The sequence below is a fragment of the Callorhinchus milii genome, unplaced genomic scaffold (genome assembly GCF_018977255.1).
Source record: "Callorhinchus milii isolate IMCB2004 unplaced genomic scaffold, IMCB_Cmil_1.0 Scaffold18, whole genome shotgun sequence".
Lineage (NCBI taxonomy): Eukaryota > Metazoa > Chordata > Chondrichthyes > Chimaeriformes > Callorhinchidae > Callorhinchus > Callorhinchus milii.
This window is the reverse complement of record NW_024704759.1, coordinates 15,109,320-15,125,436: the sequence shown is the minus strand read 5'-3', so window position 1 is coordinate 15,125,436 and position 16,117 is coordinate 15,109,320. Positions and strand designations below refer to the sequence as shown.

Here is a 16,117-nt window from a genome sequence, read left to right as displayed (position 1 = left end):
CCATGCGTATGACAAGCCTCCAAACATAGCCTCCCCCCAAGACGCAAGTCCCACACACAGACCCCCACACAAACATGTTCGGACTCCAAATCAATGAGTTTTATTTTGTTTAAACTGGTCTGGACAGAAGCAGACAGTCGGTTCGTATCCCACATCTCAATATAATCGATGTTTCACACAGCATAGACGAGCCGGGCTCAGCTGCAGGAGCTACAACCTAGAAAACAATAATAAACTTTGAAATGTAATGAGTGACAATAACCTGCATTTATATAGCACCCCTCACGCAGGGCAGAGCCCCAGAGCGCTTGGTGGAACAAAATAAAGTGCAGCACCGCCTGCCATCACTGTGCAGAGTGGATTATTCACTGAGAAGCTATTCGTAGGATGTGGCGTGAATCAGCTGCTAAAAAACACAAATAACTGCACCCTAAGTTACAGGAAAGTGTGTGGGAGTGGGGCTCTGCTCTGCGTGTGTGTAACAACCAACTCTATCTTTCTGCCTCAACCCCAGGACCACTGCTTTCCTGACAGAATGATTGTGCTCTGGGCCTCGCTGGTGCACTTGCTGATCGTTTCCTCATGTGTGTGAGCTGCTGTTAAATGTGTTGCTATAGAAGATGACAATGAAGAATCCTTTTGAGAGATTTATTAAGCCAAATGAAGAGTTTTCATGAGAGTAAAGCCACCAGTAGACAATTGGAAGCGCGTTTGAGCAATAATTAGTGTGAGCTCTGGACCTGAGGTAAGTCTCACCACTTCAGTCTGATCCCATCACCAATTAAACATTTTCACTTTCATTACCACCAGGATTAAAATCACACAAGTGCCACTGGAGTCTCAGCAGAATTAGGAAGAGATCCTAGAGAAAAAGTCCACATAGAGGAAAGAAATTTAATCTCCTGGGTTTACTAACTAAAGTAGATGGTGATGGTATCTGATTCTGGCTGTTTCAGAAGTAGTATGCAGTGTGGGTGATCCAGTTTGGCTCCTGGTCCTTTGAGCGTTTCGCTGAGCTGTGGGAGGTGAAAATGGATTTGTAGGCCTCTGATTTCTGCCCGTGGTCGGCTCGCGAACGTTTGCCATTGCTGGAACCGAATGTGCTGGGAGTCCCGGAGCCCGAGGACACCGATCGGCCGTTTACTGTAAGAGAGTAAATGAAGATCACTAGCTGCACAATGAGAGATGCCAAGGCTTGGCTGAGTTAAGGTAGAAGAATGCAGAGTGTTGTAATTTATAACCAACATAGAATTAGCTGAGAAGCAAAGAGAAGGCCGGGAGGAACAGGCAAGAGCCCAGCTCCAGGTCTCAGCTGCCTCAGTTTACTGCATTCTCTACTGAGTCAGAAGGTTGTGGGTTCAGGCACCACATCAGGACTTGAACTGATCTTGTCTAGGCTGACCCTTCAAATGCAATGCTGAGGGTATGCTGTATTGTCAGAAATGCACGGGGATTGAAAATCGCAAATGTCACTCCATTATCAAAAGCGAGAGGGCACGAAAAGATTGGTAACTATCGGCCTGTGAGTTTACACATGCAAAGTAGCACCTCAGAGCTCTTAACTGTGGTGTAGTTTGCCTCTGAGCCAGAGTGGGAGGGGAGATTACCCTAAGCACAGTCAAAGAGGAAGGTCTTCAGCTGTGATCTGCAGACAGACAAACAAGGGGTGAGGTGGAGGGGCTGAGGTAAGTTCCAGAGGCTCATGGCGTAACTGATGACATGGACTGGATTGGTCAAAGCCGCCCTGGCTGAGTGAAGGTAGAGGAATGGGGTGTGAGACAGGTGGCAGAGAGAGGTTGGCAGGTGCCAGGGCAGAGAATGTGAGGATCTTGAAATCAATCTGTTCTGTGTCAGGGAACCAGAGAAGCTGAGGACGGGGGGGGGATGGATTTTGGGTAGGGGTGAGGACATGGCTGTGAATAGCAGAGCATTGGAGAAATTACCAGTCGCTTTACGGCTGGGCTCTCCACACGCAGCAACAATGACAACTCACCGGAATGGTTACTGCCAGAAACTGCTCGCTGCTCACTGGTGATTGTTTCTTCAGACTTCGTGCTTGATGGCCCTGGAATTTCTATGCACAAAGTAACAAAAATATTTAAACTTGCAAAAGATCAAGACAACAGGGTTGAGGGCTTTGATTCCTAATACTACAATCCTCTTTGCATCTGATCCAGTGACTATGTCGCAAAGTATTTCACAGGAAATTGCTACCAAGTGTAGTAACAGTGTATTTGGAGAAAAACGGGCAGCCAATTTGCACACAATATCCTACAAAACATTATGAAGTGAATGATCAATTTGTCAATGTCCAGGACACTGGAAGAAACTCTGTTCTGTTTACAATTCGTTTTGTTGGATTTTTAACATTCAGAATGGTGGCAGAGAGGCTGAAAGCCCGATGGTGCAGGGGGCAGAGGAAGCTTTGTTTGGAGAGCAGCCGGATCGGTATGAGTTGAGATGGCACAGGTGGGAGGGGACGAGATAGTGCCTCCACACCTCAGGCATTGGCAGCATCCAGGGATGCACACTCCTGAACCAGTCCGGAACCCTGCCATCTTGTTTGACCCTTGTCAAATTGTCCTTTCTACCCCTCATCCATGCCGTGACCCGCTCTGCCTTCCCCATCTCCACAACATTGCCCGGTTCCTCTAACATCTCTCCCATCAGGCTGCTGAAACCTTCATCCATGCATTCACCGCATATTTGGGTGTCATCTGCATATATATGGAAGTTAACCCCATGTTTGTAGAAGACATCACCGAGCGGGAGCATGTAGATGTTAAAGAGGACTGAGGACAGAGCCCTGAAGTAACTGTGAAAGGGTAGGCAAAGTTGGGATGGGTAAGCGGGAAACCAGGAGAGGACTGAACTGTGAAGGTGGAGCTGAGAAGTGAGGTGGTGAAAAAGGATAGTGGTTGACAACATTGAAGCCTGGAGAGAGATCAAGGAGAACAAGAAGGTACAGAGAGCCCTGGTTACAGATCAGAATGAGGAGAGAATGTTGTTGGCAGGTTAGAGGTGGGATGGTAACTAAGGGAGGGATTTTTGAGAAGAGGGGGTGACAGCAGATTCAAATAAAGTGGGAACTGCACAAGTAGACATGGAGAGATTGATAACATCTGTTAGCAGACGGCAAGGCAATAGAGCTGGGAGATCAGGAGAGGAGGTGGGTGGGTATGAGGGAGCAAGCACCGAGCAGGATTCATGTGGGAAGAAAATAGGAATACAAGAATCCTTGATTTTGATACAACAGCAAACCACCCGATACTAATCAATGTCTAATATCCAACCAGCAGCCATGAGGTCAATTTTTTATGTACTTATGTTTTTATGTCTCCTCTTTGCAGGACACAGTTTACGTTAAGCACCAGCTTCTAATTAGCAACTTTGACAGAAATCTGTCTTTTACAGAATGATTTATTAGATTTAAGCCTCTTGCTTAACTGATTTTTTTTGTGGCTAACAATTCATTGAACAAATTACCTTCAGTAGCAGCAGGTTTAGATATGGTCTTTGACTTCTTTGCTTTCTGCAAAACAAGAAAATAATGAATATATGAATAATATGCAGCCACAATCTGCAACCTGGGGCGAGAAATAAGAAAATAAGAATTTGCTAGGCAAAAAAAAAACAAGATCCATCTATGTCGCCTTCCACCATCCTGGCAGTCACTTGACATCTTGTGTCCTAAACTATATACGGTATTCTGACAGGTCTTAGGTTTCAAAAATTGAAAACATCCGTATGGCTGCATCCTCCTCCCACCCCAACAATGTCCCCTTCCACCTCAACCAGACCATCCACTCTGCCTTCTCCCTCCGCCACGGCTCCTGCCACTCCTTTGCCCCCATTTCTCCCTCCTCCCTCTCAACTACAATCAACCATATAAAACACTGGAACACATTGTTGCAGGTGAACTTCAATCACACCTCTCCCTCCACTTCCTCCTCGAGCCCCTCCAGTCTGATTTTTGTCCTGACTGCCCATAGCACAGAGACAGTGCCTATCAAAGTTACAAACGACTTCCCATCCTCTCTATCTGTGACCAGGGTTCCTCTGCCTCCTCGTCCTACTGGATCTCTCTGCCACATTTGACCCAGTTGACAACACCATCCTCTCCTCCCTCATCCACCTTAGTGTACCGTGCTCGCACGGCTTGAATCCTACTTAACCAACCGCCTCCACTTCATTTCGGCAAATGGTTTCTCCTCCCTCCCCCACCCGGTCACTTGCGGGATACACCAGGGCTCCATTCTTAGCCCCCTTCTTTTCCTAATCTATATGCTCCCTCTGGGCGATATCATCTACAGACACGGGGTAAACTTCCACATGTATGCGGAGGGCACACAAATCTACTTTTCCTCCTCCAGTATCGACTCCAGATCCGCTGATGTTCTATCAGCTTGTCTGGCAAACATCAGGGCCTGGATAAGTGCAAACTTCCTGCAGCTGAATGTGGGCAAGACGGAAGCCATACTCTTCGGCCCCCGTCAAAGTCTTTATTCCTGCAGATCTAAACTCCTCAACCTCCCTGGACTCTCCCTCAGACTCATCGAACCGTGCGCAATCCATGCGTCCGGTTCGAACCCCAGCTGTCCTTCCTTGCCCACATCTAGTCCCTGACCAGGTCCGCCTTCCTCCACCTCCGCCACATTACCCGTCTCCGACCGTACCTTACCCCAAATGCAGCAGAAACCCTCGTGCATGCGTTTGTCACCTCCCGCCTGGATTACTCCAACGCACTTCTCGCCGGTCTCCCAGCTCCACCATTCACAAGATCAGCTCGTGCAAAACTCTGCCGACCGCATACTGACCCCGACCAAACTCCGTCCCCATATCTCACCAGTTATGGCCCAGGCTCCACTGGCTCGCCATCACCGTACGGATTTGGAACAATCGTTTTTGGTCTTGTGCATATTATTATTATTAGGATTCAGTTGTTTTATACTCCTTGAATCTTAACCTTTTGCCCAAGTTCAAGGTGAAGGGACAATATATATATATCTGTTCACAAACACAGTAAAACTCACACAAGTCTGATCTTTATAAATCGTGTGAACGACCAAAGCGTACATTCACTCACCAGAATCCCATTCAGTTTCTTATCAAAACCACTTGGTTGTATTAATCACCTCCTAACTTGGAACTCCGTGCCCCTACCCTCTATTCCTTCTACACTTAGCGGCTACATTGAATTACTCATGCACAGAATAGATTATTGATTAAATCAGCTTTTATACTACTTATACAGTTTGCCTGCAACTCAGACTTCAGTTAAGTCATACTAAATGTTTGGGTCCCAAATTATACACCTTGTGTGAATTTTACTGCGCACTTACCCTCTCCAGCTTGGCTTTCAATTTCCGTTCCTCCATTCTTCTCTTAAGAATTTCCATTTCTTCTTTACTCCCATTCAGGAAAATCACATCATCTTTTTCGAAGGGTTCTCCGCACTGCAGACAAAGAAGAGAAAATAATTAAAATTTACTAAATTAAGATGGACTAATCCAGAAAATTCCACATCATGTGGACTAATAAACAGACATTTTCAACAATTCACTCTAAGATCTTCATATTCTGCAGAGAAAGCTAATAAATATGACCATTGTTTATCCAACTTAAGTTCTAATAACAATAATCTATGCATTTGATATATCACATTATGATGTCAGAACATCTCAAAGTGCGTCACAGAGTTTATTATAAAACGTAATGACTGATTATTGGGAGCAAACACAGCAGCCAATTTGACCGCAGCAATATCCCACATACAACCAAGAAGTGAGTGACCAATTTTATTTGGGGGATTGTTGGCCAGGACGCAATTTCTTCCTTCCTGCTTTTGCTTTCAGAATGCTTGTCAAAGACAGGTATGTATACCTGTATACAGTATTTTCCAATGAATGGAGTTCTGTAGCTCAGCGGTTAGAGCGCTCACAAGCGAGAGACCCAGGTTCGATTCCCCCGGCAGGGCAAAATGTTTGGTAGGTTTCCTTGCTCCACGCTTCTGTTTACCGAGCAGTAAGTTGGAACCTGGTTGTAGTCGAGTAGCGGATCGCTTTTCGGGGGTTAATAACTCCTTCAAAAATAATAAATCGGTCACTCAATCAACAACTGTTTCTGGTACACTGATGTGTGCAATTAGCTGTCGTATTTCACTCACAAAATATACAATTAAATCACTTTACTGTATATTCTGTGAAACGCTTTGAGATGTCTCGAAGATGTGATAAGGCGCTATATCAAATGCAAGGATTATCATTATTATTATTATTAACATCCCCTCATTAACTGTGCATAGGCATAATAGTGCACATATATACCTGTAGTATGATCTCAAATGCCTTCTGTCTTTGATAAGAGAAAATGACCAGCCCTTTCTAAGTGTGATCCCACAGGACAGTGTCCAAGCAAAAGTTGGGAATGGTGGAGTGTAGAAGAAGTGAATAGTTGAGATAGGCATACACCATCAATGGACCAGCTGAGCCAACAGTCTCTTTGTGTGGTACATCGCTTTAGGTACATCTATGGTGTCCACCACAATCCCGATACTGATAAGAATGAACAATTTGGGAGTAATGCCCCCTGAATACCTTTAACATGCCCTCTCGACCCTGCATAGCCATAATATGGGGGCATCAGGTCCCACTGAGCGGCCTAGTGTTCAATATGATAAGTGCAAAGCACGAGCTCCCACCCTGTAGCATCCTGTAACCCTACCAACCCGGCTCCCTCACACAGCAAACAATCGCGTGTTTTATCTTCCCTGCCTGTGAACCCACCATCAGAGAACCATTGTCAATTACAGCACAGGAGGCCAATAGCTGTCTTTCAGTTATTCTCCCACTGCTTTGTGAATCTCGCTCCTGGAGTCCCTCACCCTCCCCACCTTTAAAGCCTGCATTAATTTCTTTCTTTTTGACTTGCCCTTTTGGGCACTTGCCCTCACCAACTTCTTTAGCTGCCCCACCTCTGTGTAGGCTCAATATAAGAGGCACTGTATAAGTCTTAAATTGTTGCATGCCATGTGACGAATGCCATAACAGCAACACATACGTTACTGAACACAAAGTATTCTGCACAACCTATCCACTGCAGTCTCAAAACATTTTCCTCCTTAAATTTATGCCTCTTTGAAACTGTTGAAAGTCCCAGTGTTACAGGTGTGATGTCGTGTAAAAATAGGAATTAATGTAGCAAGAGGGAAGCAAAGGAGAGGTATTATAAGACAGTAGTTAATGTATGTGGTTAGCCAGGAAACAAAAGCAGGGATAAAGGACAGAGAAAGGGAGAGATTGAGAGCACTTGGGAAATATCAGGTAAAGATATGTTTTGGGAACTACTGACTGATACAGACAGTTGTAACAAAAAGTTATAACAAGAATTAGTTAAGATTGTAAAATGGTGTCTAAGTGGTCCGTTGTAGCTTCTTAGTTTTGAACATTCCTAAGACCTTATCAATACAATGGTATTGGGCAAATGAACTGCGTGTTCAAGATGTGTAAACAAGTCTGATGAATGCCCTGGATTTGGTGCCTCAGTGTCTCCAATCTTGGTAGATAAAGAGGCTCTGAAGAAAAGAAATTGTTTGTTTCAAGTGAACTTTTCACACTGGTGTCAGGGGCCTCTAAAAATTCCCAAATTCTTGAGATTAAAACATTGATAACTCGGTCTCCTGTGTGTGAAAGATGATTGGTTGAGCCAGTTTGGGAATATGATTAGAGAGCAGAGAAACATTCGGAGACCAGAGAGAGGGACTGAGAGAGTGTGAGAGAGGAGAGTGTATGGGAGAGGGGGAGTAAGAAAGAGTAATTGAGAGTGGAAGAGAGTGTGAGATGTGGAGAGAGTGATTAAGAGTGGGGGGGAGAGAGAGAGGGAGTAATTGCGAGAGAGAGGGTGAGAATGTGTGCAAGATAGTGCATGAAAGAGAGAGAGCACAGAGAGAGCGTGATTGAGAGAGAGAAGTGAGGGCAGCATTTGATGGTTCAGTCAGGACAGACGATCAGACTCTCCCTCTTCTGCCGCGAGGGGAAGCGAGGACCAACACCGAGCCCAGCAAATACTGCTTTGCTTAACGTCCCCCCACCATTGCCATCGTGCCCCCACTTTTTGGAGCACCGTATTGTTTATGCAGCCTGCGGACATTTCTCGAATAGGGAATCCGGCCTTCGACACCTCAAAGGTTGGATCCCTCTGACCTAAACAACAACAACAACCACCAACAACAGTTACATTTATAGAGTGCCTTTCACGTCAGGAGGACGTCCATAGGCGCTGGACAGACAGGGGTCAGGACCCAAGCATGGGGAAGGGGTGGGGTAGGGACTGAGGGAAGGCAGAAAGGTGGGAGTGGGACTAAAGGCACGATCGAAGAGGAAGGTCTTGAGACTGGCCTTGAAGGAGGCAAAGGAGAAAGCAAGAAAAAGGGACTTTGGAATGGAGTTCCAGAGTGTGGGGGCAGAGAGGCTGAAAGCCCAGCCGCCAATGGTACAGCGGGTCGGGAGGGAGACATGGAGCAGGCCAGAGCCCGCTGAACGGAGGGAGCGGGCAGGTTGGTAGGGAGTCAGCAGGTCAGAGAGGTAAGAGGGGGCAAGGCCATGGATGGCCTTGAAAGTGAGGACGAGGATCTTGAATTCAATCCTCTGAGGGATGGGGAGCCAGTGGAGTCGGGCGAGGGTGGGAGTGATGGGGTCACGGAGCCTGGTGCACAAGAGAACACAAGCTGCAGAGTCTGGGATGATCTGCAGCTTGTGAAGGGAAGAGTTGGGAAGGTCAATGAGGAGGGAGTTTCCATAATCGAGTCTTGATGTGACGAATGCGTGGGTGAGGGTTTCAGCAGCTTGACGGGTGAGGCAGTGGCGGAGTCTGGCAATATTGCGGAGGTGTTGGTAGTCTGTGCCGGTCATGGCGCGGATGTGGGGGAGAAAGGACAGTTCAGGGTCAAAGAAGACACCTAGGTTCCTGACTCATTTAGTGTAGTTGAGTGTGCAGCCGTGGATGCTGATGCTGCCAACACCCGAGGTGAGGAGATGCTGGCGCGAGCCAATCAGGAGGGCCTCGGTCTTGCTGATGTTCAGTTGGAGAAAGTTATCCCTTGTCCAGGACTTGATGTCGGACAGGCAGTCGGTCAGGACACTAGTAGTCCTGGAGTTGAGGGTGGAGGCAGAGAGATAGAGTTGGGTGTCATCCGCATACATGTGGAAATTTATCCCATGTCTGCGGATGATGTCAGCAAGGGGGAACATGTACAGGATGAAGAGGAGGGGACTGAGGACAGAGCGCTGAGGAACGTCGCACAAGATGGTGCGGTGCTGGAGGAGAAGCTGTTTGCTGAGACGAAGTGGAGGCAGTGTGAAAGGTAGGATCTGAACCAGTCAAGGACAGAACCTTGAAGGTTGAGGTGTGAGGACAGGCGGTGGAGGAGGATTGAAGGTCCACAGTATCAAGGGCGGCAGAGAGGTCGAGGAGGCAGAGGGACTCCTGGTCACACATAGTCAGGATGTTGTTTGTGACCTTGACCAGAGCGGTTTCCGTGCTGTGGGCAGCACGGAAACTCGATTGGAAGTGCTCATGGAGGGAGTGGGAGGAGAGGAAAGAGCGAAGCTGAGTGGCAACAGCTTCTCAAGGACTTTGGACAGAAAAGGGAGGTTGGAGATGGGCCGGTAGCTGGATAGCTGTGATGGGTCAAGGGAACGTTTCTTCAAGGTGGGGGTGATAGTGGCTGTTTTGAGGGGTTTAGGAACAGTGCCAGATGACAAGGAGAGGTTGATGATGTCAGTGAGTAGTGGGGCAAGGAGGTGGAGCTGGGATTTAAGGAGAGGGTGGGGATGAGGACCAGGGAGCAGGTGGTGAGCTTCATGGAGGATATGGTGGTGATGATAGAGGAGGGGGTGACAAGTTCAAAAATGTGGAAGAGGGATGGATAGTGGTCAGAGTGGAGGGGGCTAGGGAGGAGGTGACAGTTGGGGGTGCAGTGGCAGCTGAGCGGATTCCCTCGATTTTGGACTCGAGTAAGTCCAGCATTTCCTCGCAGTGGGAGTCGGAGGAAAATATCTGGGAAGCGTGGCAGGGAGAGCGGAGAAGCCGGTTGGTGGTGGAGAACCGGAGTTTCCCCTTCGCCTCCAGGATTAACCTGGAGTAGAAGGACGATTTGGCCTAGGCGAGAGCGGAGCAGTCGGTTTTGACAAGGTCCAGCTAGATGCGCCGGTGGACCGTCAGGCCGGATTTCAGTCAAGAGCATTCGGCAGCCCGCGTCTAGCCCTTGAGCGAGCGGAGGTGGCTGGTGAACCTGGGTGAGGATCGGGAATAGGAGGCAGTTCGGGGGGTGAGGCAAGGGCGTCAAGTGTGGTGGAGAGGGTGCTGTGGAGGAGAGTAAACGCAGAGGATGAGTTGGTGTGGGAGGTGGGCCAGAGGGGGAGGAGTTTAGAGGACTCCAGGCCAGCGGAAAGGGATTGCGGGGAGATCTTCTTCCACAGGCAGTAGAAGATGGTGGTAGGTTTGGAGGCTGTGGGGAGAGGGACATAGGAGTTGAGGGAGATGAAATGGTAGTCAGAGAGGCTTTGTCGGTGATGGTGACCTCCGAGATGCTGAGGCCCCGGGGGATCACCAGGTTGAGCGGGTGGCTGTGAACTTGGGTAGCAGAGAGGGAGAGGTTGAGAGAGGAGAAGTGTGAGGAGGTGGAGCAAGAGGGGGTGAAGTGGAGGTTGAAGTCGCGTAGGATGATGAGGCGGTCAGAGCAGAAGCAAAGCGAAGCTAGAAGCGTGGAGATGTCGGAGATGAAGGTGGAGGAGAAGTGCTTTGTCACTTCGACTTTAATCAGTGCAATTAACATTTTCTCTATCAAAAATACACTGTTTATTCTGTACACTGAATCGACAGGAGACAAAATGAATTCTTCCCTACCTTGTAGCAAACTTCAGCCTTTATCTCTTTCAAAGCACGGTCAGAAAAGACACAGCCACAGGTACGCGGGTAACAAAATCTGAAAGGAATTTAGATGGAACATAAAAAGAGATGCATTACATTAAGATGGGCTTGTGGTGCCGGAGGTCACGAGCTGCAGAATTCTGGATGGTCTGCAGCTTGTGGAGGGAAGAGTTGGGAAGTTTGTCGAGCAAGAAGTTGGTGTAGTCAAGCCGCATGTGATAAAAACATGGATAAGCATCTTGGCGGCCCAAGGATAGTGACGGAGGTGAGCAATATTACGGAGGTGGGGGAAAGATGAATGGGTCAAGGGGTTTTAAAGACAGTTGAGAGCCAAATAAGACACAGAGGTTCTATACTGGCTCCGTGGAATGTGCATCAACGTAGGTTGATAGTCAACTAGATTTAATAACTAATAATTCCATTTCCCATTTATTCATGCAACTTACAACCTCTGTTGGTTCTAATGCATCTACATCTGCACATTAGTCTTCACAAAGCTAATATCACGACAGCAGAACTCGGGAACTCACTTGTGTCGCCCATTCATTTCCAACCCAACCACAGGGCAGATAAAGCAAGCAAGCTGCAGATCTTCATACTTGTCACCCTTCACTTCATCACCTTTCCATGCTGGATTGGGGGTCAGATTCAGCTCTTTCACATCCTAGAGAGAACAGCAATTACAAGGGTAAGAAGAAACCCCCAACTTAAAATAAACATTGCTGGAAATTCTCAAAGACTGAAGAGAAAAACAGCAAATGACACTTACACATTGTGTTTCACGTCAGGGTGACATCCCAAGGCGCTGGACAGTCAGGTATTTGAACCCGAGGACGAGTTGGGATCAGGAGGGCTGGTGAGTGGGGGTAGGAGTGTGGCCGAAAGCACGGTTGAAGAAGGGCTTCTTGAGACATGCCTTGAAGGAGGCAAGGGAGGAAGCGAGTCGAAGAGACTGTGGGATGCAGTTCCAAAGGGTGGGGGCAAAGAGGTTGAAAACCAGACTGCTGATGGTGGAGTGGGCTGGGCGGGGAAATTGGAGCAGCCTGCTGAGGGTTGTACCTAAAAGATAAGTATTTTGGGTAAATTCTTGAATGCTGACCAGGAGTTCGATGCCTATCTGTGGCGAGTTTGCTGGTCTCAGTTGGAGCTGCATATAAAGGCTAGTTGAGTGGAGGCTACGGGTAGTGAGTTGGGGAGTAAGCAGGTTGGAGAAGTAGGTAAGTGCCAGGGTGTGAAGGGATACCTGGACCGGGGGTTTACTTTTAATTGCTCATTATATATTAATTGCTCACATAATAAACTGACCTTAAGGCTCTTGATGTGCGTTGCAGTCTGCACAATACATTTTTCTGGAGACTTATCCAACAAGTATTCAATGACGGCATCTTTATTGTACAATCTAAAATAAACAATGCTTTAATCAGGTAGCATATCATCAATGTAATGTTAAGTCAAAGTTAGTATGAGACACAAAGTGGAAACTAAGAAAGGTTGGGATAATAAAACACACAGGCTCCAGCAATTCTGAAGCTTTGAAAATTGCACAACAGGAGGATAGATACCGTGTGGCAAGGGTTCTTTAGTTTTACAGTTTGTGTTCATCTGATTGACAATGAACAGAGTGGATATATTCATTCTCACAATGACTTACCTTCCCAGCTCACAAGACACTATAGGTCTCGTCAGTGCTACTTGACTGAGCGCACAATATTTCCAACGGGCAACTAGCTCAGCATTTTTATCAACCTGAAGAAAGATGAAGCACAGAAGTATGAGAATATTTGTTTGCAAAATAATCTACAACACAATTCAAAAAGCAAATAAAATGTCCACTTGTCATACTGCTTATGAATAATGTACTGTAGATAACAAAACCGCCTGAAAAGACCTTGCAAACTATCCGACCTTTCATCACTTTAGCGTTACATAAACCTATTTGGTTTCATACTCCATATTCTAAATACTGAACTACCTGCTGTACAGATACCCACATTCTCTAGGTAAATATATTGTTATTCTCCACTAAAATGGTCCAGTAATGTTTACTCCACCAATATGAATCTAAACTTTCAGAAAAGATTTTAAAAATAATAGGAAGACCAAAAATGCTGGGTACGCGCAGAATTGTTCAGCACACGAAAGATGTAAGTGTACATAAATTTCAAATGTGACCCTTAATGGAGTCCTGTAGCTCGGTGGTTAGAGCCCTTGCTTTGCAAGCAAGAGACCTGGGCATGTTTCCTTACTCCACACACCTGATAATAATCCATCAAGAAAAGAAAATAATAAATTGGTTATTTCAATCCACGACTGTTTGTGAAACGCTTCTGTGCACAATTGGCTGCTGCAGTTCGCCCACAATTATATACAGTCAATTCACTTTACAGTATATTCTGTGAAGCACTTTGAGATGTCTAGAAGACGTGAAAAGCGCTATATCAAAAGCAAGGATTATTATTAATCAGATTTCCAGCATTTTATGTTTTTATTTTAAATTCCCAAATTTCTTGATTCTCTGAGTCCGCTTGAACAGTAGATTGGAGGACCACACTCGTTCTCCAATCTTAAGTAGCTTAACTTCACAAAAATATTAGCCAGATTTTACCGTTATTCCTCATTCATGAGATGCCCAGCATATCAGAGCGGTGAAATTCTAATTTGCTTTATAATGTAGCAGGCTAATCCGAGGCTGGCCTAATCGGAGGCTGGGCTGTTTTTTTCCAAAAACATGATCTTCAAGCGAAGCTTGTTAAAATTATCCCCACACTCACCGAAAAAANGGCCCAACACTATGGCATAGAATAGTGAATTCATGGTTGTGTCCATACTTTATAACTTGTGGTGACCTAATGCCTAGAAAATAGGCTATAGGGAAGGAGAGAAAACTGGAGAACCATCAAATCTTCGAGCAGGTCAAGATGGATTCAAGATTTTCTTAGCATCTTCCAAAAAAGGATAATAGCTCAAAAAGCCTACCTCACCTTCACAAAGTAGAGGAACAGACAGACAGCATTTCTAAGATAGAAGCCTCATTCTAGGGATACCTAAATTAGCTGTTATCATAATGGCGAACAGGAAGAAAGGAACAGGCCAATGCTGACAAGTGGCAAATGTCAACAACTTACATTTACATAGCAGCATTATCACAGGATAGCATCTCGCAGTAATAACAATCCCTGCATTGATAGAGCACTTTTCATGGCAGGATATCACAAAGCCTTCACCAGATATATATTGTAAAATGCAGCAACTGTGCATTTTGTGGGTGAATGCGGCAGCCGACTGCACAGCAATGTCCCACAAACAGCCATGGAGTGAAAAACTGATGTTATTTCTGTGATTGTTGGCCAGAACACAAGGAGAAACTCCCTTCTCCTTTTAAATACAGTAATGCCACAGGATCTTTAACGTACACGTAAACAAGCAGTCAGGACCTCGGTTAACACCCAGGGCACCCCCCCAGCACTGCACAGGAGTGTCATCTTAGACTATATTCCATCGTTGGGCTTGAATCCATAACCTGCTGTCTTAGGGGTGAGAGTGCTACTGACTGAGCAGTACCTGACAGTTTCTGACAGTAACCACTTATTTGTGACTATTTATGTTACAGCATGTCCTAGTACCAGGTCAACCATTTTCTAACTTAAGTGCCCGCATCATGTACTCAAGAGACCCCAAAACTCTTCCACTATTCAAGCAATAATTGACAGAAAATTCACTTCCAGGAAAAGTGAATTAAAAAAGTGAATAATTTAAGCACTTCTATTGTAATGTCAGTTGGTAACAGTCTCGCCTCGGAGTCACGTAGGCCGGCGAGGCTGACGCTCCCAATGCAGTGTCGGGAGGTGTTGTCCTTCAGATGAGATGTTAAATCGCGGCACTGTCGCTGCTCCGGTGGGCACTCCCACTGCACTTTTCGAAAAAGAGAAGTCTCTCCCAGTGTCTCGGCCAAGAATCCCCCAAATAAAATGGTTCACTCACTTCATGGCTCTTTCTGGGATATTGCTCTGCACACATTAGCTGCCAAGTTTGGCCATCACCCACAGTCACTACACTTTACAGTACATCCTATGGAGCGCAATGGGACATTCTCTTGACCTGATAAGGAACTATTCCAAATGCAAAGGATTATTATTGTAAACAATTTCTTGGAGCAAACGAATGCCCAATCGGTGATTTAAACAAAGCAGAAAAGATTTTATTAAATTGCTACAACTAATTGTAAATTAAAAGAAAACACAAAGATTACTACTACATTCCGGACTCGGCTCCTGTTACCCCTCTGAGGCCAAAGCCCGAACTGGGGGTCCGCGCGGGATGAGCCCTCCAGTCAGTGCTTTACATTACAGTTATACCCCAACAGCCATCACCCGAACAGCACTCCCCGCCCACAGCCCCGCCCACAGCCCCGAGCCCCGCCCACAGCCCCGAGCCCCGCCCACAGCCCCGAGCTCCGCCCACAGCTCCGAGCCCCGCCCACAGCCCCGAGCCCCGCCCACAGCCCCGCCCACAGCCCCGAGCCCCGCCCATAGCCCCGAGCCCCGCCCACAGCCCCGAGCCCCGCCCACAGCCCCGCCCACAGCCCCGAGCCCCGCCCATAGCCCCGAGCCCCGCCCACAGCCCCGAGCCCCGCCCACAGCTCCGACCCCGCCCACAGCCCCGGCGCCGCAGAGTCAGTGAGGGCCACGGCCTCGGGCCGGGGTTTAGGGCCGGGGTTTAGGGCCGGGGTTTAGGGTCGGGCGGGGCCGGGGTTTAGGGCCGGGGTTTAGGGTCGGGCGGGGCCGGGGTTTAGGGCCGGGGTTTAGGGTCGGGCGGGGCCGGGGTTTAGGGCCGAGGCCGCGGTTTGTGCGATTTTATATCAACTCAAAACTGCGCATGAAATGGCCGCCTCGGCCTCGGCACCGCCCGCCCGCCCGCCCGCCGGGGTCGGTGAGAGGGACAGTCCGGGGCTCAGAGACCAATCGCGGGGTCTCACCTGCTCCACCTTCTTGGGGCCTTTCACCAACTCGTGCCGTTTGGGGATCGTTCCGCCATCACAGCCCATCTCGCCCACCCACTGCCCCGAGCCCCGCCCACTGCCCCGAGCCCCGCCCACTGCCCCGAGCCCCGCCCACTGCCCCGAGCCCCGCCCACTGCCCCGAGCCCCCCCGCCCGGGGGCGGGGCTGTGATTGGCTGTTTTTCAATTTC

General features: G+C 47.7%; 1 protein-coding gene across 1 annotated transcript; it reads right to left on the bottom strand.

Moving 5' to 3' along the window:
- Positions 1-635: 635 nt before the first annotated feature.
- Positions 636-15,982, bottom strand: rtf2 (replication termination factor 2). Its single transcript, NM_001292369.1, is given in 9 exon segments — positions 636-1,143; positions 1,994-2,074; positions 3,487-3,532; positions 5,343-5,456; positions 10,906-10,984; positions 11,460-11,593; positions 12,235-12,328; positions 12,581-12,675; positions 15,905-15,982. Coding segments are annotated over 9 exon segments (903 nt in total). The 5' UTR covers positions 15,974-15,982; the 3' UTR covers positions 636-952.
- Between the last annotated feature and the right edge of the window lie 135 nt (positions 15,983-16,117).